This window comes from Cibotium barometz, chromosome 27 (assembly GCF_041138505.1).
Source record: "Cibotium barometz isolate CiBa-2024 chromosome 27, ASM4113850v1, whole genome shotgun sequence".
In the NCBI taxonomy this organism is placed as follows: Eukaryota; Viridiplantae; Streptophyta; class Polypodiopsida; order Cyatheales; family Cibotiaceae; genus Cibotium; species Cibotium barometz.
In genome coordinates this window covers 45465128-45489750 of record NC_141072.1, presented here as the reverse complement: position 1 = coordinate 45489750, position 24623 = coordinate 45465128, and the positions used below count along the sequence as shown (strand labels likewise).

Below are 24623 nucleotides of genomic sequence, written 5' to 3'. Positions count from 1 at the left end.
ATCAATTATATCACATATCAAGTCTTGTAGAACCTCACGGCGAGCTTGGGATGTATTGGGGACCATGTATCAGCTAAGAATGAGGCCAGAGTTGCCTTTCTTAAAAGGGAGTTGGAAAATGTGTTCATGGAAGATGCGGACAGCATGGCTGATCATCTTACGAAGATCCAAGATCTTTGGGAGCAGTTGTTGCGCTCCGAAAAGGAAGTGCGTTTTCCTGCTATGGCGAGCTTCGACGACGAGAGAGACCAAGAACCATGGGACCAGAGTGCACCAGGCTTGAGTGTAACAAATATGTTCCAGCAAATGATGCAAGCAATCACAGACCAGAGAACCAAGTTGGACGAGCAGAAAGCACAGATGTTGGCTCTGGAAGAGCGTACTCGTTCTCTAGCATCGCGTTGTCCATCTCCTCCTCCCTCTCCTTCCGTATCCCAGATTCTAGATCCTCGACACAAGGACCCTCTCGCGGGGTCACAGCCGTAGCCGAGCTCTTTGCTTGAGTTGCAGATGCGTGCTTTGGAGATCCAACAACGTGAAGACGAAGCCATGCGACGCGTGGAGCACGAGCGTTACCTAGCAGCTTTGGACGCCAGATTGACACCGGCGGCGCCCTCGAATCATTTTCCCGAGAAAATGAACTTCAGTAAGTATAATGGTAAACTCGATCCCACAACTCTTCATTCATGGTTACATCAGTTTGAAGCTTACTTTGCCGCAATTAGAAAGACAAATACTGACAGAGTGATCTTAGCCAATTGGTACTTGGAAGGTGAGGCCATTCCTTGGTGGACTCAGTAGGCTCATGCCCACACCAGATTAGGTATGGTAGCTTATGTGTGGAACGAGTTTGTCCGCGACCTTAAGCAACGGTTTCTACCGCCCCACTACCTTGAGCGACTCGAAGACAAGTTCAGGGGAGCGTGTCAGAACGCACAACCAATCCTTCAATTTGCCACTAGAATTTTGACTTTATGTTTGCAATTAGGCTTATTTGATTTGGACAAAGAAAGGGCAGTTTTTGTATGGCCTTGACACGCAAATCCAATGGGAGGTGCGTATGTTTCGGCCAGCCACCTTTGAAGACGCACTCTCGCTTGCACAGAGTGCAGAAATGAAACATAATGGTGGCAAGCCCAAGACTTCCCAGCCGGCTTCTCCCAGGGCTACTGCCTCGGGGGGCAAAGGCCAGAACCAGACGGGGTCTTCCCCAGGACAGAGCCCGGGAGCCTCTGGCTCTAAGAACTCGAACAATGCGACTAAGCTTACTCCAACCCAGAAAGCACAGGCAGGCAAGACAGGTGGCAAGTTGAGTGCTGAGGAGCTTTCTCAGTACAAGAAGGAGGGTAGATGTTTCTTTTGTCATACAAAAGGACATACTTCTCGAGATTGTCCTAAGAAGCCTCCAAAGCCCGCCGCCGTTGCCTCCACAGCTTCCGTGGTGAGCTCAGCTCCCACACAGACCCCAGTGGCTACCCCTAGTTCTTCAAGCCCCGGTGCTTCAGTTGAAGCAATTATTAGCCGGGAGCTCGAAGATAAGCAGAAGGGCACCCATGACCAAGAGTATGAGCGCAACGAATTGCTCAAGTACTTTGGCTACATAGGTGGCCAGAGAGTCGTTGTCTTGTTTGACAGCGGCAACACGGAGGATGTAACATGCGGAAGCTCTGGGGATCTTCTTTCAGCCCTAAACACTCTTGGGAACATGCTGATGCAAAACACAGATATAGAGAGAAAGTAGAGAGAGAAAGAGAGAAAGAGAGAGAGAGAGAGAGAGAGAGAGAGAGAGAGAGAGAGAGAGAGAAGCTGGAAATTCAGGTATATTCATATAGTACAAAAAGATACTTGTCTGTAGCCCTAGGCTGCCTTGAAGAAAAGGTGATAAACACCCAAAATTATGTCCCCCTATGGGACTCCTACTGACCCAATCCCTAGAGGATTGAATGGCTAGAACAATGAGCATGAGTGCCTATTTATAGGCCTTGGATCCCTTGGAGAGCTGGCCGACCAGCACTCGGCCAACAACCTTGGCGTAAATACAAAAACGCAAGCCCCCTTATCAGCCGCCTTGTTTTTCTTGATGCGCTCCAGCCCCTTGGCTCTCTTGAACCAGCCGACGGCATCCTCTCCATGATCCCCATGCCAAGTCCACCACAGATTTTGCACCTGAGGCTCCTAAATTCTGGTTCATAGTCTTTTACTAGCTTCCCCCTTCTGGATTAGCCCTGAGAAAGTACATGGCATTGATCATGCACATGGCATCCCCCTCTGCTAAACTTGATGACGGGAATCCAACCTGCTCTTGTGTCATCCATCCATCCTCGGCAACCTTTTTCTCTGAAAGCCCAACCTGTTCTCCAAACCACTCTGTCTTAGACGAAGATCTATGCATCTATTCCATCTAGTCCACAATCCATTCCTGCCCCGATTCTGAACACTGTCTTGGTCTTCATTCCTGAGAAATGAGTCTGGCACTCTCACATCGCCCTATGGAGGATAATCCTCCCTTGGGACCGTTGCCTGAGAACCTATCTCGCTCACAAGACTGCCATCCCCTCTCGTTTTGTGGAACACCACCAACAAACCTCCTGGGAGCTCTTCCCGCTTCTGTGTTCCTTGCCTTGGGCTTCGTATCTGTGTACTTTCCTGTACCTTGGACCTGTACACCATCATATGGGACTGAATCAGTGTTTAGCTTTGCTGAGCCTGATGCTCTGATACCAATGTAACACGCGAAAGCTTCGGAGAAGAATCGGTAACTTCAATACTCAAAATTCAGCACTCTTTTCGCGACAGAAATTAACGCACAAACTGAAAGGAGATGTGCAGAAAATAGAGAGAGAGAGAGAGAGAGAGAGAGAGAGAGAGGACACAGTATTGGGTCCCAATTACCCTCTGTAGGGCCCCCACCACGGATGGTGTATTTGCTTTATTAGAATGATGTGAATCTGAAAAGAAAATACAGAATTCTTGACCTTTCTTGGCTGGGAAATCCCTACCCTTGACCTTTAGTTCTCCACCCCTTTGCTTAGCAACTCCCTTGGCTTGTCTAGTCCTTGATTTGCTTGAGCTCTTGGTGAATAATGAGATGAATGAATGGGATTGTGGGCAATTCTATTTATACTACCCCATCAGGAGCAGTCGGCCAGTGCTACTGCAGTCGGCCAGCCCAGAAATGTCCCACGACTGGAAATTCAGCATTAAATGCTGAATTAAATCTCATTAAATGCTGCGTTTTTTTCCTAACAGGCTGAACAATGATGCGCCTGATTCTAAAGGGTTGGGCAAGGCTTTTGCAATCATTCCTAGGGCTGGGCAGCCTGTATGGGCTGCCCCAAACTTGCCCTACAGCCATGCAAAGGCTGTAAACTCCTGGAATCTGCCTTTTGCTTGCCCTAGGGCTGTCCTACAGCCCCTCCATGACTGGTGGGTTCAGCCTGGGCATTCCTGGCCCTCATGGGGGTGGTTTCACACCATTCTCATGCCCACACTAAGATCCGGGGTAGCCCTATGGGCTGGCCCCTTGTCCTAAACACTAACTACTCAGTGATCTGGCATCCGGTACCATACCAAATACACAGAATCATTGACATCATTCTAGAGGGAGACTCACAGCGTGGACTGGCACTGTTTCATGTGCAAGACAGTGCACACCTGACCTTAGACTCCTGTGCAGGACAATGCACACTTGACCTCGGACGATGGATCCCTGGCTGACTCGTCCCCGGACTGGGCTCACATGGAACCAGTTCACCATCCCAGGTCCTGCACCTTCTGTACATAAATGTCTACGTGGCATCCAAGTGCGGGATGCACGTGACATCCCCTTCTGCTTAACTTGACGGAAGCTGCATAGCCTCCAAATAATCCGTCAATAATGCCGGATAGTCTTCGAAAAACTCTTTGTCGAGCCATACCGCTTCATAAGTTCCTCGGTCTTGAAACTTCGTGAGGAACTGTCGTCATAGTCACAAGGGAACGGGAACGTTTTGGGGAACGGACGACTGTTTGGAACGGGAACGAAAAGCTTGAATAAAAGGGAACGGAATCGGGAACGCCACATCATTGCATAAATGTGTTTATAAATTTACTTTATAGATCTGTAAATGCTTTGGAAAGAGGCATAGTAAAGAAAGAACCTCAAACCATCTCAGTAGTGGCCATGATAATGCATAGATGTGTTCTACATGATACATAGTTCACTTATATTTCTTACATGGTCTGCGGTGCCATTTTGGAACGGGAACGGGAACGGCTATCTCTATGGAACGCGTTCCCCCGTTCCAAGAGCTTGGAACGACGTTCCCTTGTGACTATGACTGTCGTAGTCTTCGGCCTAAGCCATGCTTTAAACGGTGCATAAGGATTTGTTCTGGAACCATAACTTCTCCTTCATCCACAATGTCTGGTTCCGATTCGTCTTTGACCTCTGAAGGGGTTAGACCTACATATGGCTTTAACCAACTGACATGAAATACATCGTGCATAGTCCAACTCGGAGGTAGCTTTAACTGCATAGGCACCTCATTAATCTTTTTCCTGATGGGAAAAGGTCCGAAGCTCCTGAAAGACAACTTTGGGCATCGCTTGCCCACCTGCTTCAATCTTTGCTTCATAATCCGAAGATAAACCCAATCCCCTTCCGAAAACTTCATATCCCTTCGGTCTTTATTGGCCTGTCGAGTGTAGGCCTCTTGCGCTTTAGCCAATCTATCTTTTACTGACTCTATGATCTCCTGGTAAGACTCCGTCACTCTATTCGCCTCCGGTACTGAAGACGAAGTCCTGGTTAACAACGACTGGAAAGGTCTTCCAAACGCTGCCTCATATGGAGTCCTGCCAATAGCTGAAGAAAAAGAGTCATTCAAAACAGCTTGAACTAAAGGCAAATACGATTCTCACTTACCTTGCTGATCGTGGACATAACACTTCAGCACGTCAAAGGCCAACTGGTTGTATATCTATTTATAGGCCTTGGATCCCTTCGAGAGCTAGCCGATCAGCAGTCGGCCAGCAGCCTTGGCATAAATACAAAAACGCAAGCCCCTTTATCAGCCGCCTTGTTTTTCTTGATGCTCTCCAGCCCCTTGGCTCTCTGGAATCAGCTGACAGCCCTCTGGAACCAGCCGACAACATCCTCCTCCATGATCCCCATGCCTTGCTCCAAGTCCACCATAGATTCTGCACCTGAGGCTCCTAAATTCTCGTTCTTATCTGGTTCATAGTTTTTTACTGGCTGCCCCCTTCTGGATTAGCCCTGAGAAAGTACATGGCATTGATCATGCACATGACAGAGGATGTGGTCACGGAACAGGCATGACAACAAGCATCAAGTATGAAGCTCTAGGTGCTAAGTTAGTTATTCAGGGCATAGAATTTGTGCGTGATTTTATGGTTGCCCCTCTTGTAGGAGCAGACATAATTTTGGGCATTCAGTGGTTTCACAAGTTTCTTCTTGATGTCAAGTGGGACAAGCACACGTTCCAGATCAATCGGAATGTGTCAAACGCCCCAGTGACCATTAAGTGTGAGCCAGGAATTCCGAACTTTTCGCTCATAAGCCACTTGCCGGCTAAGCGAGCAGTCAGGAAAGGCGCACAGAGTGCGATGATATACATCCAAACAGCCCAAACGGTGGCCAGTGCTTCCGAGAAGTACTCGGCTCTCCATGAAAGGTTCCAGAAGATTTTTCTTCGGGACAGCCTCCCTCCCCAGCTCCCCCCGTCCAGACCGGAGGACCACAAGATTGACCTCCTCCCAGGCTCGGAACCCCCGAGCAAGTTTCCGTATCACCTTTCCAAGGCAATGGAATCGGAGTTGGACCGCCAACTTCAAGAATTATTGCAATCAGGCTTCATCCACCCCAGCGTGTCGCCATTTGCAGCACTGATCTTATTTGTTAAGAAGAAAGATGGGTCTTCTCGTTTGTGTGTCGATTATCGTGCACTCAACAAGCTGACTATCAAGAGCAGATTCCCGATGCCTCGAATAGATTATATTCTCGAGAGGCTGAATGGAGCAAAGGTGTTCTCAAAACTTGATTTAAAGAGTGGGTACCACCAGGTACGGATTGTGGAGGGGGACATCCCCAAGACCGCCTTCCGTACGGAATGGGCCCACTATGAATTTGTGGTCATGCCATTTGGCTTGACGAACGCACCAGCTACATTTAACCGCATGATGATGCGTGTTTTTCGGGATTTGATTGGAAAGTGTGTGTTCATATTTTTGGACGACATACTGGTATTTTCAGCTACGGTTGAGCGGCATGACATTGATGTGGAGAAAGTCCTTAAGTTGCTGGAAAGCAACAAGCTGTACGTCAATGAAAAGAAGTCGGAGTTTTATCTATTCCAGGAGCATTACTTGGGATACATAATTAGTGCCGAAGGCATTCGACTGGATCAAGCTAAAGTGGCCGAGATTGTCAATTGGAAAATACCTCAGACAGCCTATGACATCAGATCCTTTGTGGGTATATGCCAGGCATACTCCACCCACATAGACAAGTTTTCTGATCTCTCGGCGGATCTAACCAATCTACTAAAGGGTGTGAAGACAAAAAGGCAAAAGATTTGAATGACTCCACGAGCGTTGGAGGCATTCAAGAACCTCAAGGTGGCTTTATCAGAAGCGCCTTGTTTAGCACTTGCCTCGTGGGACGAGCCATTTCAGGTGATCACCGATGCGAGTAACATCGCAATTGGAGGTGTATTGCAACAGAATGGTCATCCAGTAGCTTACATGTCTCGTAAGTTACTGCCCGCAGAGAAAAACTACTCAGTCTATGATCCTGAACTCCTAGCAGTTATACAGGCCTTGAAACATTGGAAACATTTTCTGTATGGCCGTGACTTTGAGGTTCGCACTGACCATCAGGCATTACGCTGGATTCAGACAATGCCAAGTGCCCAGTGGAGTGATCGATAACACCGCTGGAGTCAAATATTCCAGCAATTCGGTGGTATGATTGAGTACCTTCCAGGAAAGGCAAATCCAGTGGCCGATGCTTTGAGCAGGAAGGGACAAGTGACTACGATTCAAACCACTAGACTTGATCTTGTTGGTACAGGACTAGATGACATGAAGCACACGTACGCGGATTCCGAGGAATTCGGTACACAGTGGGAACAGGCATTGGATGCCACAGGACCATGCCACTTTCTGATACGCGATGGTTGGCTTTTCTACAAAGGCCGACTGTGTGTCATGAAGTCGTTCAGGGCAGCTCTTCTCCATGATGCCCATGACGCCATTACAGGTGGTCATAGGGACATGAATTCGACTTTGGAGAAATTGGAACGGCAATAGTATTGGCCAAAGATGAGGCGAGATGTGTTTACATATGTACAACGCTGTGATATTTGTCAAAAGGTGAAAGCTCCTCGTCCTTGCTAATTCCTGACGATCCTTTCCAAGATATTTCGATGGACTTTGTCACGAATCTGCCTCCCAGTCCGAGTAAGCGTAATACGCAGTGCTTAACTATTGTTGATAGAATTAGCAAATTTGTTATGCTTATTCCTTGCAGGGCCAATGTGACCGCCGAGGATGTTGCCCAGTTGTTCATTCGGCATTGGTACCCGATTGGCGGGTTTCCTAGGACCATAGTGTCAGACCGAGATGCCAAGTTTACTAGTCATTTTTGGAGGGCATTGTTTGATAACTTTGGTACTAAATTGAATTTTTCCAGTGCATTCCACCCACAGACGGACGGACAGACAGAGATATACAACCAGTTGGCCTTTGATATGCTGAAGTGTTATGTCCACGATCAGCGAGGTAAGTGGGAATCTTATTTGTCTTTAGTTCAAGCTGTTTTGAATGATTCTTTTTCTTCGGCTATTAGCAGGACTCCATATGAGGCAGCATTTGGAAGACTTTTCCAGTCATTGTTGTTGACCAGGACCTCGTCTTCAGTACCTAAAGCGAACAGAGTGACGGAGTCTTACCAGGAGATTTTAGAGTCAGTTAAAGACAGGTTGGCTAAAGCGCAAGAGGCCTACACTCGACAAGCCAATAAAGACCGAAGGGATATGAAGTTTTCGGAAGGGGATTGGGTCTATCTTCGGATTATGAAGCAAAGGTTGAAACAGGTGGACAAGCGATGCCCAAAGTTGTCTTTCAGGAGCTTCGGACCTTTTCCCATTAGGAAAAAGATTAATGAGGTGTCTATGGAGTTAAAGCTACCTCCGAGTTGGACTATGCACGATGTGTTTCACGTCAGTTGGTTAAAGCTATATGCAGGTCCTATCCCTTCAGAAGTCAAAGACGAAGCGGAACCAGATATTGTTGATGAAGCAGAAGTTATGGTTCCAAAACAGATCCTTCTGCACCGTTTCAAGCATGGCTCAAGCTGAAGACTAAGACAGTTCCTCACGAAGTTTCAGGACCAAGGGACCCACGAAGTGGTATGGCTCGACAGAGAGTTTTTTCAAGACTATCCGGCGTTATCGACGGATTGTTTGGAGGCTATGCAGCTTCCGTCAAGTTAAGCAGAAGGGGATGTCACGTGCATCCCGCACTTGGATGCCACGTAGACATATCTGTACAGAAGGTGCAGGACCGGGGATGGTGAACTGGTCCCATGTGAGCCCAGTCCGGGACAAGTCAGCTAAGGATCCATCTTAGTCATCCAAGGTTAGGTGTGCATTGTCCTGCACAGGAGTCCAAGGTCAAGTGTGCACTGTCCTGCACATGAATCAGTGCCAGTCCGCGCTGTAAGTCTCCCTCTGGAATGATGTCAGTGATTCTGTGTATCTGGTATGGTACCGGATGCCAGATCATTGTGTAGATAGTTAGGGTTTGCTTTTAGAACAAGGGGCCAGCCCATAGGGCTACCCCAAGTCTTAGTGTGGGCATGGGGATGGTGTGAAACCAACCCCATGAGAGCCAGGAAGGCCCTAGCTGAACCCACCAACCATGGAGGGACTGTAGGACAGCCCTAGGGGCAGGGCCCAGCCCCAGGGTACTTGCCAAATCAGTGCCTAGCCTCTTGGAACTCAGGCGCCTAGTGCCAACCAGCCAAATCAGAGATGCGCAGCATTTTTACTGATTTTTCCAACATTTAATGCTGATTTATCAGTCGTGGGACACGATTATTGCTGGCCGACTGCTATTTATGGAGTAGTATAAATAGGGAGCCCACAATCCCATTGTTTCATCTCATATTTCACCAAGAGCCACGGCAAACAAGGGCTAGATAAGCCAAGGAGTTGCTAAAGCAAAGGGGTGAAGGACTGCAGGTCAAGGGCAGAGATTTCTCAACCAAGAAAGGTCAAGATTTCTGTATTTTCTTTTCAGATTCACATCATTCTAATAAAGCAAATACACCATCCGTGGTGGGGGCCCTACAGAGGGTATTTGGGACCCAATACTATGTCCTCTCCATCTCTCCCTCTCTCTCTCTCTATTTTCTGCACATCTTCATTCAATTTTGTGCGTTAATTCCATCGTGAAGAGTGTGCTGATTTTCTGAGCATTGAAGTTACCGAACCTTCCGCATGTTACAGTTGATGTCATGTGCATGAAAGATGCCATGGACATTCTCAAGTGCTGGTCCAGAAGAGGCAGCCAAATAAAGAGTATGAACCAGATAGAGTTAGGATTTTGAGCACAAGATACAGAAGTGGACAAGTGTGGACTCAAAGCAAGGCCTGGAGAGCATGAAGAGGGTGTCCTGACAGTGCGTTAGAAGAAAAGACAGGCAGGGCGGCTACTGCAGGCGCATCAGGATTAAGGAAGGCGCATCATGATTAAGGAAGAGATCCAGTTGGGCAGCGCTGAAGAGCATTTAAAGCATAAATGACTGGTCGACCAGCAGTCGGTCAGTATACCAAGTGTCCAAGAACCCTATAAAAGGCAAAGTGTGCTCATAGATTGAACCATTCATTCCTTTAGGGAGTGGATCCTTAGGGTCCTTAGTCTAGGACAGTTTTTGGTGTTTATCAGCCTTTTTATGAAGACAGCCTAGGGCTGTAGAAGAGTACCTTTTTGTACTATATGATATATACTGAATTTCCAGCATATCTCTCTCTCTACTCTCTCTTCATATCTGCGTTTTGCATCAGCATGTTTTCTAGAAGTGTTTAGGGCTGAAAGAAGACCCCCAGAGCTTCCGCATGTTACATTGGTATCAGAGCATCAGGCTCAGCAAAGTTAAACACTGAATTGGTCCCATATGATGGTGTACAAGTCCAAGGTACAGGAAAGTACACGGATACGAAGCCCAAGGCAAGAAACACAGAATCGAAAAGAGCTCCCGGGAAGTTTGTTGGTGGTGTTCCACAGAGCCAGAGGGGATGGCAGACCTGTGAGCCAGATAGGTTCTCGCGCAACGGTCCCAAGGGAGGATTACCCTCCAAGGGGTGATGTGAGAGTGCCAGACTCATTTCTTAGGAATGAAGACCAAGCCAGTGTTTAGAGTCAAGGCAAGAATGTATTGTGGACTAGATGGAACAGATGCATAGATCTTATTCAAAGACAGAGTGGTTTTGGAGACCCGGCCGGGCTTTCAGAGAAAAGGGTTTGCCAAGGATGGATGGATGACAGAGGGACTTCGGGAATAAGATTGGGATGATGACAGTCATCCAAGAATAGGTTGGAATCCCGTCATCAAGTTTAGCAGAGGGGGATGTCATGTGCATGAAAGATGCCATGGACATTCTCAGGTGCTGGTCCAGAAGAGGCAGCCAGATAAAGAGTATGAACCAGATAGAGTTAGGATTTTGAGCACAAGATACACAAGTGGACAAGTGTGGACTCAGAGCAAGGCCTGGACGGCATGAAGAGGGTGTCCTGACAGTGCGTTAGAAGAAAAGACAGGCTGTTGGCTGCTCACAGTGCTGGTCGGCTGAACCAGAGGACACGGCGGCTACAGGTGCATCATGATTAAGGAAGAGAACCAGTCGGGCAGCGCTGAAGAGCATTTAAAGCATAAATGACTCGCTGACCAGCAGTCCGCCAGTATACCAAGTGTCCAAGAACCCTATAAAAGGCAAAGTGTGCTCATAGATTGAACCATTCATTCCTTTAGGGAGTGGATCCTTAGCGTCCTTAGTCTAGGACAGATTTTGGTGTTTATCACCCTTTTTATGAAGACAGCCTAGGGCTGTAGAAGAGTACCTTTTGTACTATATGATATATACTGAATTTCCAGCATCTCTCTCTCTCTCTCTACTCTCTCTTCATATCTGCGTTTTGCATCAGCATGTTTTCCAAGAGTGTTTAGGGCTGAAAGAAGACCCCCTGAAATTCCGCGTGTTACACCAGGTGTGAGAGGTGCTATGTCTGCAGGGCGTACATCTTCACCTAATACATATTTCCACAAAACTTTGGCCACAAGAAAGTTTCGGACCATGAAACTCCACAAGGAGTAATTACTACCATCCAATTTGTCCTCTTGGGACAAACCCCGAATACATCAGTTGTATTCTCAGCCATAATGTTGGAATCTCTCTGCTAAGAGATATGCAAACACTTGCAACCAAGTATGTTGTAAAAGGCAGCTGCAGGCAAAAACCCAATGCACCAGAGTGTTATGCCAGGCAATCACAAGTTCCTGATCAAACTTTATGCCCCATATACAAGGTTGCAAAAAATGTTCGTAGTGTCTTGACGAAACAAGTAATGCAAATCTTTGCACAATCAATGCATAAATATTCAAATAAAGGCTCTAATACGAAAAGCCCCAAATTTATGTGCCCCAAATAAAGGCTCTAATCACAAAATCCCCAATGTACCCTGTAGCTACAATTGTGCAATTAAGCACAAATTTCAAAAACAAAACCCAAATTTTTATTGAACCTTGCAATTGGAATTTTTCACCGTACTGCAGCCTGCACCTGGAATTTTGCAATGAGGTATGTAATTCACAAAAGCCCCAAGAGTAGAAGCCAAAAGAAAAATACCTTACGAGCGCGACAAAAAGATGACGGTGCTGGGGTTGGGCGATAGAAGTCCTCCCCCAAAAACATGAAATTGAGCTCCGTGCCATGTAAGGCACAGAGTAGGCGCCCTCTGTGCGTCGAGCGCCACCTATGGGCTAGGTGGAGATGGACCTCCCCGCACTAGTGCCCTCAGGCTGGCCGACGAAAACGGGCGTTGGGCAGAGTAGATGCAGCAGGCAAGGAGGCGAGAGCAAGGCCAGACCGGAACGGATGGAACTAGTGCCGGACGAAAGAGTCAAGTCGGGTCACTTGTCGTGCACGAATGGACAAAAAGCTTGCCTATTTGACAACAACTTGGTTGCAAAGCTCGGACACCACTGCTGGCCCAGGTGTTTTGCTGCACACAGGGAGTTAGGGTTGGCACAGCAGCACACTCTTCACATGTGGCACTACTCATATCATATATACCTTTTGCGAGGAGGACCAAGACCTCACTGTGAACTTTGGAAACACCAAGGTTATGATCTTTAATACCTCCTCACAGTGGACACTGGATAGGCAAATCCGCACCGCAATTTACATATAACAAGGAGCCCATGGAGCATGTGACCTCTTACGTATACCTTGGAATCACTTTTGTTGGACCGCAATTCTCTCTGTGGAAGGTGGCTGAAACCAGATTGTTGCATGGCTATGCAGCCCTGGCTCACTCGAGAAGTAGTGCTCACAGATATAGTTTCATGAGCCAAGGACGAAGCTCTGGCAATTTGACACACTAGTCACACCTGCACTATTGTATGAAGCTCCCATCTGAGGTCCCAGTTTGTACCACAAGAGAAGACAGAGGGGGTAGCCAGCTAAGACAAATACGGAAGAGGTATATGATGGGTGGAAGCCGATGGAGAGGCCCCTAGTTATGATGATGTCGCACATGATTAGGAGTAAACCTTCAATGCCGCCACATGAGATTGTGCGAGCAGAGATGGGAGCTGCACCGATCGTCACAAAGGCTCTATTCCAAATAGTGACGTATTGGCACAGATTATGCGAGCTCTCGCTAGATAGATACCCCCGGCTTGCCCTAAAGTCCTCCAGACATCTGGCACTAGATGGACACACACAATACTAGTATGCACAAGTGAGCACTTGGTTCGGTATGCATCACATTGCAGATGGGGGCACTCCCCACGTTTCAATACAGCTTAGAGGCCCCCTCCTTTGCTCTCATCAGGAAGGACATTGTGAGATCGGATACTCATAGGACCTGGCGTTCACCCGTTCAGCCCCTGGAGACAAAGATGGCCTTCTACAGAGATGATCTTCTTCGCTTGACAGAGGACGGTTTCATCATACGCCCACGCTACATGGAAACACATCTGTCATTTGGGGTGCGATGTGCGATCACACCTCATCCCATCAGTTGAGACTAGAGACAGCCAGATATGGGCCGGGGGCAGCTGCACCAAAGGACAGGATACGCCGAGGACAGGATATGACAGCTTTGTCATACAAGAGGCTGAGACAGAGGCCCACTATATATGCCAATGCCCAGTATAATATGAGATCAGGGGGAGGTTACACTGCCTCTTCCGAGACGGATTTGGACCACTTTCCACGGTCATGGATTTCCCACACCAAAGATGCCTCAGGGTCTTTCTTCTAGAGCTCCACAAACACAAGGAGTCCTTATTGCGGCCATGCACCAGCCCGAGGACCAGCACAAAGAGCTCTCACTGACTTCTTCCAAACTAGAGCTTCGAGAGCATATCCACCCACTACACTCGACCTCCAGGTTGATTCGGGAGCCTGGCCGAGAGGAGTGACACTAGACCGAGCCATCAAGCTATGCAGAGCCCGACGCCCACGATCCCGTGGCCCCCATCCACACTCGCGTCACCATAGGAGGATTAGAGCCATCATTTCCCACCACACAACTTTCTCTCGCCGGCTCAACTTTACTACATTGGGTAGCATGATGCAACGCCCTATGGGGGATATTTTAGGGTGATGTAAGAGCTCGACGATCTTTGTATTGGGATCAATTTTGGCATTTCAGCTCGTTCCTTTCTTTTATTTTTAGCACCCATGATGCTGTATTCCATGGACATGATGTAATCTTTTGGTCTCATCGGTCATTTTGGCCTTCTGTAGACATTAATATAACTTTCTTTCTTTCTTTGTTTCTCTTTTCATAAGTTGTTACACTTCCTGATCGCACCTTACTTCTGCTATGCATGTAACAAAGATGGTCTGCCTCGGGCATGGTCCCACATAGGTTTACATGGAGTAGAAAACAAAGACACCAATGAGTTTTTCCTATCAGCTGGCCAAAACTAGTATGGTACTAGTACCATGTATGCAGCACAAGGTAGCTAGCTCTTGTAGGCATATGCTCACTTATGGTAGTGCTAGTGAACAGGGCTTAACCAAGGGCATTTTTTCCCATGTGGTTTTTCCCCTTGGACATCAAGTGTGAAAGGACACATATAATATTTTGTACTTCTATATTATATGGATGTGGCACACATGCAAGGGTTGACTTGCATTTTGTGGATACCACACTTTTGGCTCTCTCTCTCTCTCTCTCTCTCTCTCTCTCTCTCTCTCTCATTTCTGTGTGTGAGCTTCTCCATCCTGCACCTAACCCTAATGTGCAGGTTTGTGTGTGTGAGTGTGTGATCCCAACACCCAACAATTTGGTATCAAAGCTGGGAGCTGGCCCTGGAATTCTGCCTGTGGAGAATCTGCAGCAAACCCGGCGAAATTCCGTCCATTTCTGAGCTCTGGGGCGTTCACTGGTTTCCGTCGCCCTACCGCCACCGCAGCCCAACTCTCCCGCTTCCGGTCCTCTGCTCGCCGCCACCGCCCAGCCGCGCCGGCACTTCTAGTGCGCAGCGAGCCACCGACGCCCAACCCAACCGGCGCGCTCACTGCGCAAAAGCCCGCTGCCACCCAGCCCGGCCGGCTGGGATAGTGGGCAGGTCTCCACCTAGCTCCTCGGCGTACCTCCATCTGGCCCGCCCATTCTGTGTTCCGCCGCCGCCGGGTCCCTGGCACCGCCCCGCCTCCGCCTGCCTCGTCAGCTGCGTGCGCCCTCCTCGACACCTGCAGCTCCGGCACACTCTGCAACCTCCGCCTAGCTGCCATGTACGTGCCCCCGTCTGCAACTCCGTGTGCTTCTCCTCGTTGAGTCTCTAGCTCCGCCGGCTCCCACCAACGGCTGCGCCTCCCTACTGCCCCGTCAACATGTTCGCCTGTGTGCTCCCCGCATAACACATGCTTTACACGTGCTGCCCCCAAAGGTATTCTTTGTGCACATTTTCTTCCAAATACAAATACAAATTTTGCAGCCATTTCAATACAAGTCAGATACAATTTTGCAGACACTACAGTGCATGTAGTGAAGGGTTCAGGCGATTTGAGGGATTTCTCAATTTCAGGACAAATTGAAAAAAATTGGGCATGTTGCTTTGCCTGCAATTTGGGGGTTTTCAAAATTGCGGTCAAAATCAGCAAATTGAACCTCTTTCAGCTGCTGCAGAAATTTGGGGCTTTTATGTAAATTGGCCAATTAGATGCACATTGAAGCAATTGGAGTGCATAAAAATTGGGGATTCTCAGATTGGAGCATGTAATTGGGCATTACAGCTGTGATTTGTCACGTATGTATACACATTGTGTGTAATTGGACAATTTAGTGCAGGTTGACACTTGCTTTGGTTTGCAGGCATACATTTGCACAGGACATTTGGTTGCCTGGCAGTGCACATTGGTGCTTGGTTTGCTTGCAGGTATATTTTGTTGACATGCCACAGAATGGTCCAGATGTATTTGGTGTGCTCACCCAGGAGGACAAGTTGGATGGATCTAACTACCCCCTTTGGAGTTTCATGATCCGTAATTTGCTGGTAGCCAAAGGGCTTTGGGGCATCGTGTGTGGTGATGACGATGACACACGCCCACTTACCATACAGCCAGCCATGCCCAAAAGGGGAGGTGCTCAAAGAGCTCCTGATGTAGAACCTGCTCCCACACAAGAGCAGAAGAGATGGGACTCTAGAGATGCACAGGCCATGTCATTGATAGCCCTTTCATTGAAAAGGACTATTATTCCGCACATTCGTTCTTGCAAGACATCGAAGCTTGCATGGGACACATTGGAAGCAATGTATCAGGTACGCAACGAGGCAAGAGTTGCCTACTTGAAGAGGCAATTGGATCTTCTTTCTATGGATGAGGGTGACTCCATGGCAAATCATCTCACCAAAGTGAAAGATTTGTAGGAACAATTGCTCAACATTGATGAGGTTATCCCAGACAGACAAATGGTCACCAACACTCTTCATTCTTTACGGCCTTCCTACTTGGGCTTTCACACCTCTCTCAACCTCTCAATGAGAGGAGGTGGTGATCCCGTCACTTTTGAAGAGCTCGTGGGTTTACTCTTGCAGGAAGAGCAAACAAGAGCAAACTTATCGAGCAACCGTGGTGGAGACAAGGCATTTACAGCCAAGAATAAAGGTAAAGCAAAGAGCTTTAGGCATGGGGGACAGCAGTCTAGCCAGGCTGGTCATGGACAGCCCTCTTCTGGTGGTGAAAAGTCTGACAAAGGGGATGCAAACAAGCCCAAAAAGAAGGACAAATGTCACTACTGCCATAAGCCTGCACACTACATCAGTGAATGTAGGAAGCGGATTGCAAAAGAGAAAAGGAAAGAAGCAGGCAATGCAAATAGCACTCTTCTAATGACAAAACACAGCAATCAACTAATGTAATTTGTGTTGCATTGCATCTGACAGACAGAATGCATCATGGTATTTTGATAGTGGTGCTTCGAGCCACATCACTTCATGCAAAGATGTATTTCAGCACTTGGTTTATGCTTCAAATGGCCGCACTGTATCATGTGCAGATCATACCACGTATCCAGTAAAGGGAATTGGCAATGTCATACTTATTGCAGTCAATGGTGCCAATATTTGTATGAAAAATGTATTGTATGTTCCAGGGATAAAGAAAAATCTGCTCTCCGTCTCAGCCATAAACGACCAAGGTTTAAAGGTTGAATTTGAAGATGGCAAGTGTTTGGCAAAAGACCCACCAAAGGGTTATGAAAAAGTCACTTCTGGAACACGATACAAAGGCTTGTATAAGCTGGACAGCTATGACAAGCGTACTTATGATGCAAATACAGTGGCTGCCCACACTCCTGCTATGCATGATGCAGAGCTATGGCATGCTCGTTTTGGACATGTAAATTTTCGGAGTTTGATGCTTTTGCAGAAGCATCATATGGTTGATAATATGCCGCCTCTTGAGTCTCCACCAAGACGTGTATGTGAGGGGTGTATTTTGAGAAAGATGCAACGAAAACCATTCCCCAAAGATGGAGCTGTTAGAGCTCAAAGTAAATCACAGCTCATACATAGTGATGTATGTGGTCCAATGCGGACACCATCCATAGGGGGGCATCTTTACTTCGTCACATTCATTGATGACTACTCCAGGTGGATGTAAAGTCCAAACACTCCGCTCAGATAGAGGTGGAGAATACATGTCAAATGCATTCATGGATTATATGCTTCAAAAAGGCATCAAACACCAATGTACTGTGCCTTATACAGCGCAGCAGAATGGTGTAGCTGAAAGGAAAAATAGATCTCATGGAGATGGCAAGATGCATGGCGAAAGCACAACAGTTGCCTCACAAATTTTGGATGGAAGCTATAATGTGTGCAACTCATGTGTTGAACAAGTGTCCAACAAAAGCTTTGAAAACCATAACACCATTTGAGGCTTGGTATAGCCGAAACAACAGTGGATTATATGCGTACATTTGGGTGTTTGGCATATGCACATGTGCCAAAACAACTCCGAACAAAGCTAGATGACAAAGCAATTAAATGCATTTTTGTGGGCTACAGCAATGAAAGCAAAGGATACCGTCTTTATAATCCAACTACATGAAGGATTTTTGTCAATAGAGATGTGGTATTTGCTGAAAATGCAGAACAACCCATGTACAGCTTGTATAAAAGCAATGATACAGGCATACAGGACATGTTTGATGGACTTTTACCCATTGCAATTAGGGGGGATTCAGATCAGCCAGCCCCAACACAAGAAAATCCTCATGCAGAACATGTGGAACAGCCAGCCATTCAGCCCCCTTCTATGGAAGAAGTGGAAGATCTTGTCAGGGAAGAGCAAACAGCCATAGACACAGCCAAGTCAGTGCCAAGATGGTTGCTGAAAACTTTGCAAGAAAGCAAACTTGCAGCTCCACTCATAGGTAGAACAAGGGCTAGTTCCAGCCATGCTTTGAATATACATCGTGGGGAGTCTGCATTAGCAATGGGTGGTCTCTTTGATTCAGAAGAGCCTTCTTCTTATGAAGAAGCACATGAGAATGAGCATTGGTTGCAAGCTATGCAAGCTGAAATTTCTTCTATCATGAAGAACAATACATGGGATCTTGTGGAATTGCCTAAAGGCAAGCATGTCATTGGAACAAAGTGGGTGTACAAAGTCAAAAGAAAGTCTGATGGTACTATTGACAGGTACAAAGCAAGACTTGTGGCTAAAGGCTACTCCCAGAAAAAGGGAATAGATTATGAAGAGACTTTTGCTCCTACTTCGAGAATGACCACAATAAGATCAGTGATTGCATTGGCTGCACATAAAGGATGGATAGTGCATCAATTGGACATCAAAACTGCATTCTTAAATGGGGATTTACGGGAGGAAGTATATGTAAATCAGCCCATTGGTTTTGTAGTTCCTGGTGAGGAACATAAAGTATGTAGGTTACACAAAGCATTGTATGGGTTAAAGCAAGCTCCAAGAGCTTGGTATGATAAGATACATGCTCATCTAACCAGCCAAGGTTATGTGAATAGTCCAGCTGAAAGCACATTGTATGTGAAGAAAACCGATGCCGATATTCTCATAGTCATCTTGTATGTAGATGACATGCTCATTACAGGTACTGGCAAAGCACAAATTTCAAATTTCAAAGCTGAATTTGATATGTCACATTTGGGGCCTTTACACTACTATTTCGGCATACAGTTTATGCATATAGATGATGGCATTGTTATGCAGCAAACTAAGTACATAAAAAGTTTGCTAAAAAGGTTTCACATGGTTGAATGTAGGTCCATTTCTACTCCGGTAGAACCAGGTGTACGGCTTACTATGCATGATATTGGAGAGCCTTTTGAGGCCGGCATTTACAGCCAGGCAGTGGGATGCCTCATTTACTTGTGTAACACGAGGCCAGACATATCTTTTGGGGTGTCTTTGTTGAGCAAATTCATGCACAGCCCAGGCACAAAGCATTGGCAAGCAATCAAACGCATTTTTCGTTATCTTAAGGGTACCCTGGATCTTGGTTTGTTCTATCCCGGGGGGGCAGCTTGCAGCTTTATGCATACAGTGATTCAGATTGGGCTGGTGATTATGATACCAGGCAATCCACCAGTGGGAATTGTTTTTTTCTTGGCAGTTCATGCATATCTTGGTTGAGTAAAAAGCAACCCACTGTTGCTACATCTACTTGTGAAGCTGAGTACAGGACAGTCTTCACAGCTACAGTAGATTGTGTATGGTTGAGGAGACTATTGGCTGATCTTCGTGAGTGTCAGCAAACACCCACCACCATTCTCACTAATAGCCAGAGTGCTATGGCCGTGGCACGAAATCCAGTATTTCATGCACATACCAAGCACATTGAGATTCATTATCACTATGTCAAAGAGAGGCTACATGCAGGGGAGATCAGTTTATCTTACTGCCCTACATAGGATAATGTTGCAGATCTATTCACAAAGGCTTTACCTCGAGAAAAGTTTGAAGCTTTCCGCAAAGCTTTGGGCTTACTCTCATACAGAGAGTAATCTGCTACCTTGTCCAGGTTCACACTTCCACTACAAGGGGGATTTGTAGGCATATGCTCACTTATGGTAGTGCTATGTGTGAACAATGCTTAACCAAGGGCACTTTTTCCCATGTGGTTTTTCCCCTTGGACATCAAGTGTGAAAGAACGCTCTAACATATATTTTGTACTCCTATATTATATGGATGTGGCACACATGCAAGGGTTGACCTGCATTTTGTGGATAGCACACTTTTGGCTCTCTCTCTCTCTCTCTCTCTCTCTCTCTCTCTCTCTCTCTCTCTCATTTCTATGTGTGAGCTTCTCCATCCTGCACCTAACCCTAATGTGCATGTTTGTGTGTGTGAGTGTGTGAATCCAACACCCAACAGCTCTGAATAAGGTTATGGATGAGAGAGAGTTGACACCTCCTATGCATCCGTAATCAACCTTCAGCCGGTCGATTAGGGCTTGAATGGCTAATGTGACCAAGGCAGTGGATTAAGATGGTTTTGTTGCCTCATGATTTGGGACTTCTGTCTCGTTCCATCACTAACCCAAGTACTCATAACATAATCTCAAAACAGAAATTGGAGCACCAATTGCCAAAAGGTAAAGCTCATTCAAGATTTGCAAACAATTACAAACTTCTAGACAAGAGATTATGCTCCAGTATAATCATTTGGAAACAAAGGTGTTTTGGTGTAGTGATACCTCATCAAAAACCAGCAAAGCTCCACTCTCATCACAACACTTACGAAGACCTCTGAGAAAAGCAACCATAGCTGGATAAATCCCACCCTCTCCTTGCACTGGCTCTACAAAAACTGCCGCTGTTCTGCCCTGTCGAATGGCCATTTGTGCTGCTTTTAAGTTCCCGAACTCTACAAATTGCACACCTGGCATGATTGGCTCAAACGGTGCACGATATTTCTCCTTGCTCGTAAGTGCAAGTGCCCCAATGGTCCGCCCATGAAAACTATTGGTAAAAGATACAAACTCCGTGGCCGGTTGCTCTTGCCCAAATTTGAACCAGCGAGATTCGCTTTTTTCCTTTGCTTTGCATCGTTGATATTTCCGGGCGAACTTCACGGCAGCTTCATTTGCCTCCGTACCAGAGTTGGCAAAGAACACACGGTCAGCAAAGGATGAGTCCACCAAGCGTTTAGCAAGTTTCACCTGCAAATTTTGAATCAAAATTGCCTTCAAGAATCAAGAAAAAAAAAATCATAAGCCTCAATGAAAATTTTCCTAATCTTAGCAGAACTCAAGTTGAAAGTTGTATACCCTCCGTATAAAATTTCCATGTACTAAAACTCCTCCATCAATCAGTTCTTTATCCAAGATAATATGACAGGATTTACCCCCCCCCCCCCAAACATTGCAGGCCTGCCTGCTGCTTGTCTTAGTGTCACATGCATCACGCCTCAGATACATGACACTGAAGCCATGTACATGGTGGTTGAACAGACTACAAGCCAAGAAACAAGGCCATTGACTGTACAGGAATGCACAATGGGAAGTAGGTGTGTGCTTGAGATGGAAGATTCTAATGCCCAAATGTAGCCTATGAGAGTGTGCAGGCCAGAAGATTATGAGCAGTTTGGACGTTAGTTGCAGCCAGACAATCAGCATGGAAAAGATGTACATGTTTGAAGCAGCATTGGAGGGGGCTGTCTACAGACCATGAGCAGATCAAGACCAGCCCAAGCAGGTCCCCCAAGGGACGGGCCGAGGGATGGGAATGCGTCAGACCCAATGTGAAAAAGGTAGATAGGCCTTTTACTGAACAGGGAAGAGGGAACATGGGAGGAAAAGAGGGGGGAGGGGAAAGGTGATGGCATGCTAAATACCTTCCAAGTCACACGATTTTGACCATTCAGTTCCCTTAGCACTCAGTCATAACAGAGCAGCCAGAGTGAGCAGCAGCCATAGACATTCAGCAGAATGTCTATGGGGCAAGGGGGGACTATAAGACCCACCGCACCCCCCTCCCCCCTTCCCCCCTTCTCTCTTACATTTCTTCACACGCATCTTACAGCTTTCATCATGGCACTTCCACATCAATTCTAACTATGACTAACAAATGCCTTGCACATGGTCACAAATGCCTAGATTCCTGTTCAACTTGAAGAATGGCCATGTTTTCATGAATCTTTCGTGCAAATCCTTGCCAATACATGCAAGTTGTCATAACCTCTCAGTTTGATATCTTTTTCAAAGACAAGTGGTATCAGAGGGCAGCATTACCTGTGGTTCCGAATGATAGAGATTGCTGACATGAGCCAGAACAGCTGCCTGCTCTGCAACAGCTTTAACCCAGGTTTGGTCACCATGGCCCAAGGCATTCACTGCTATGCCAGCAGACATGTCAAGGTACTCTTTACCTGCTGCATCAAAAAGCTTGCATCCACTGCCATTAACAAACACAACCGGCAATCGTGCATAGGTTTGGACGAATAGGCGTGCCTCAGCGTCAATAGTATCCTTGCTGGAGGCATGTGTCTTGGATTGTACGGAATCTGCAGCCAGGGCAGCTGCAGCCAGCTCAGCAGCAAGCAGTTCTTCTTCTTCACTACTGGCCAGGATGTCTGCAGTGGCATGTGGATGGTCAGAAGCTCTCACATGGATGGAGATGATGGCCTTCGATGATGGGGCTTTGACAAGCCATGGAAGCTTGGTGGGGCAAATGAGAGAGCCCCAAGAGCAACTTTCTGTTGGTGAGCGCTTTAGAGGGCTTGAGAGATGGGAAAATGAGGTCTGCAGAGCAGCCATGATGAAGCAGATTACCTGTTAAAAACTCTGCTGGCCTGTTTTCTCCACTGCCCACTTACTTCTTTGCGCCGTTCATTTGAGCAAATTTCTCTCTTTTATACAGGAATTGTGCCCCTACGTGGAAGCCACGCAACCGTCTTCTTCTTGCACTTGCACTGGTTGCTTTCTCAGCCGGCACATAAATATGCCCGTGCTGCCGTCTCCTCACCTAGTCCACACTGGATGGGAAAATGGGCGGGCGGGCGGGCGGGCGGGCGGGCGCTTTTTTTTTTGTATTGCAATAGAACACCTTATGGTGTGAGAGGATTGGGAGGGGGAGGGGGGGGGAAGGGTTGGCATCGACAACAAAACAAGTAGAGCCCCATTTGGTACCATGGCATAGAACATCTAACAACACTAGAAGAAGATAGGAATAACTCCAATACTGTAACAAGCCTTACGCTCAAATTTGTGGACGTGGGCCCACAGTTTGGTAGGGGCACATGTGAAGTGTAACCATGCTAGCCCCTTAACACATTAGATCCCTCCTTCGTAGCTTATGGGTAGTCACAATAGGTTGTTACTTTAATAACCCCACACTTCTATCTCAAGTTTTACACACTTGGAATTATAAGTGTGGCAATGGTTCATGAATGGATGATTCTACTCAATGATATTTCTTTCCTGTGGGGGGAGGTGGGGTGGGGGTGTTGTTGTTGTTGTTGTCGGCGAGCTGGTTTTCTCCTTCAGGGTTAATTTTTCTCTTTCCTTTTTCTCTCATGTTTAAAATGGCCCTCCTATTCTAGTGATATACCTACCATGATTTTCAAAAGGGTGTAATGTCTTGGCTATAAACCCTCCTATTCTAGTGATATACTACCTACCATGATTTTCAAAAGGGTGTAATGTCGTAGCTATAAACCCTTTTGTTGCTCGTGATCACTTGAGTTATAAATGAAAGCAAAAGTATTAGGCTATTCCTTGCACATCATCGTGTGCACCATTACACTTTCTTGTCTTCCTAGTGGAGAGAAAGTGGATCCACAATTTATTGAGTGGACCAAAATCTCAAGTTTATTTTGTGAGAGAAAAAAAGAATCTATTAATATTAATTAGATTTTAAACAAGAAAAAGTAAAGGCTGCACTTAAGCTGTCATTGTCATGCTTTTTAGAACATAATATGGTGTCTTTATTGATGGCATAACCATTCAGCATGCTAATCTTAGTCATAGATGAAACATTTTTATCAGGCTCACCATAGTTTCCTTCATGAACTATGTTTGCATTGGCGATTAGGTTTCTTGCCATAGTCTTGGCATCAAGCCAGTAGTACCTTAGATAATATTAAATATGCTTACAATATTGTGCATATATTAAGCGACTATGCACTCATTTTTCTCACATAATTGGATAACAAATCTTATCCACCTAGGAACATGGCTATGTTAAAGTGTGTACCAAGTCATATACGCTTACTTTCTCCTTACTTTTCCCTTTTGTTTTCTCTCAATAGTCTAGTTTATTGGCTACACTTTGCAAAGTGCAAGGCTCTACCTTAGAAATTGATTAAAAATTACTAGGACTTGAGTGGAGTTGAGTGGTGGTTAAAGTGTTTGTTCATTGTTGGCATTATCTCGGCTTTAGTAAAGCATTATTATTAATTTTACACCTAGATTGCCTAGAGATCCCTTTTTTTATTGTCACACTTTGTAGTCTCATGATTCCTAAGCCTCTAGCAATGGGCACAGTAGAGGACTTACCACACGATCTTGGGTTTGGACACTCGGTGTATGGATTGCATGACACGTTGCACACCAAACCAACTCACATCTTAGATAAGGATATAGTTAGCTCGTTGGTCTCTTAAAAGTTCAACTCTCCCCACCAATACATCGTTTGTAGCATCAGGTGCGGTAGCTAGCTTTTTTATTGGTTATCCAACTCCAAGGGCTCATTTCCTTTCTTGCTTGGTTTTCAAACAATTGTGCCAAAAGGGGCCTCTAGGTGCTCAAAGAAAGATTAGCTCAACAAGCACTCCAAATGGGCAACTTAAACATCACTTAACAATGTAAATTATAAGCTAGGACACTATCCTTGTTGGTA

General features: G+C 46.4%; 1 protein-coding gene across 1 annotated transcript in view; it reads right to left on the bottom strand.

The window, feature by feature from the left end:
• The window catches only part of WIN1 (HOPW1-1-interacting 1), a 33819-nt gene extending 11123 nt beyond the window's left edge, over positions 1 to 22696 (bottom strand). Inside the window, exons 1-2 of the mRNA XM_086821588.1 lie at positions 22016 to 22696; positions 20480 to 20944 (exon numbers count right to left, since the gene is read on the bottom strand). Of these exons, the coding sequence (XP_086677714.1) occupies positions 20480 to 20944; positions 22016 to 22540 (990 nt within the window). The 5' untranslated portion in view covers positions 22541 to 22696. The remainder of the gene's footprint in view (positions 1 to 20479; positions 20945 to 22015) is intronic.
• Positions 22697 to 24623: the final 1927 nt, after the last annotated feature.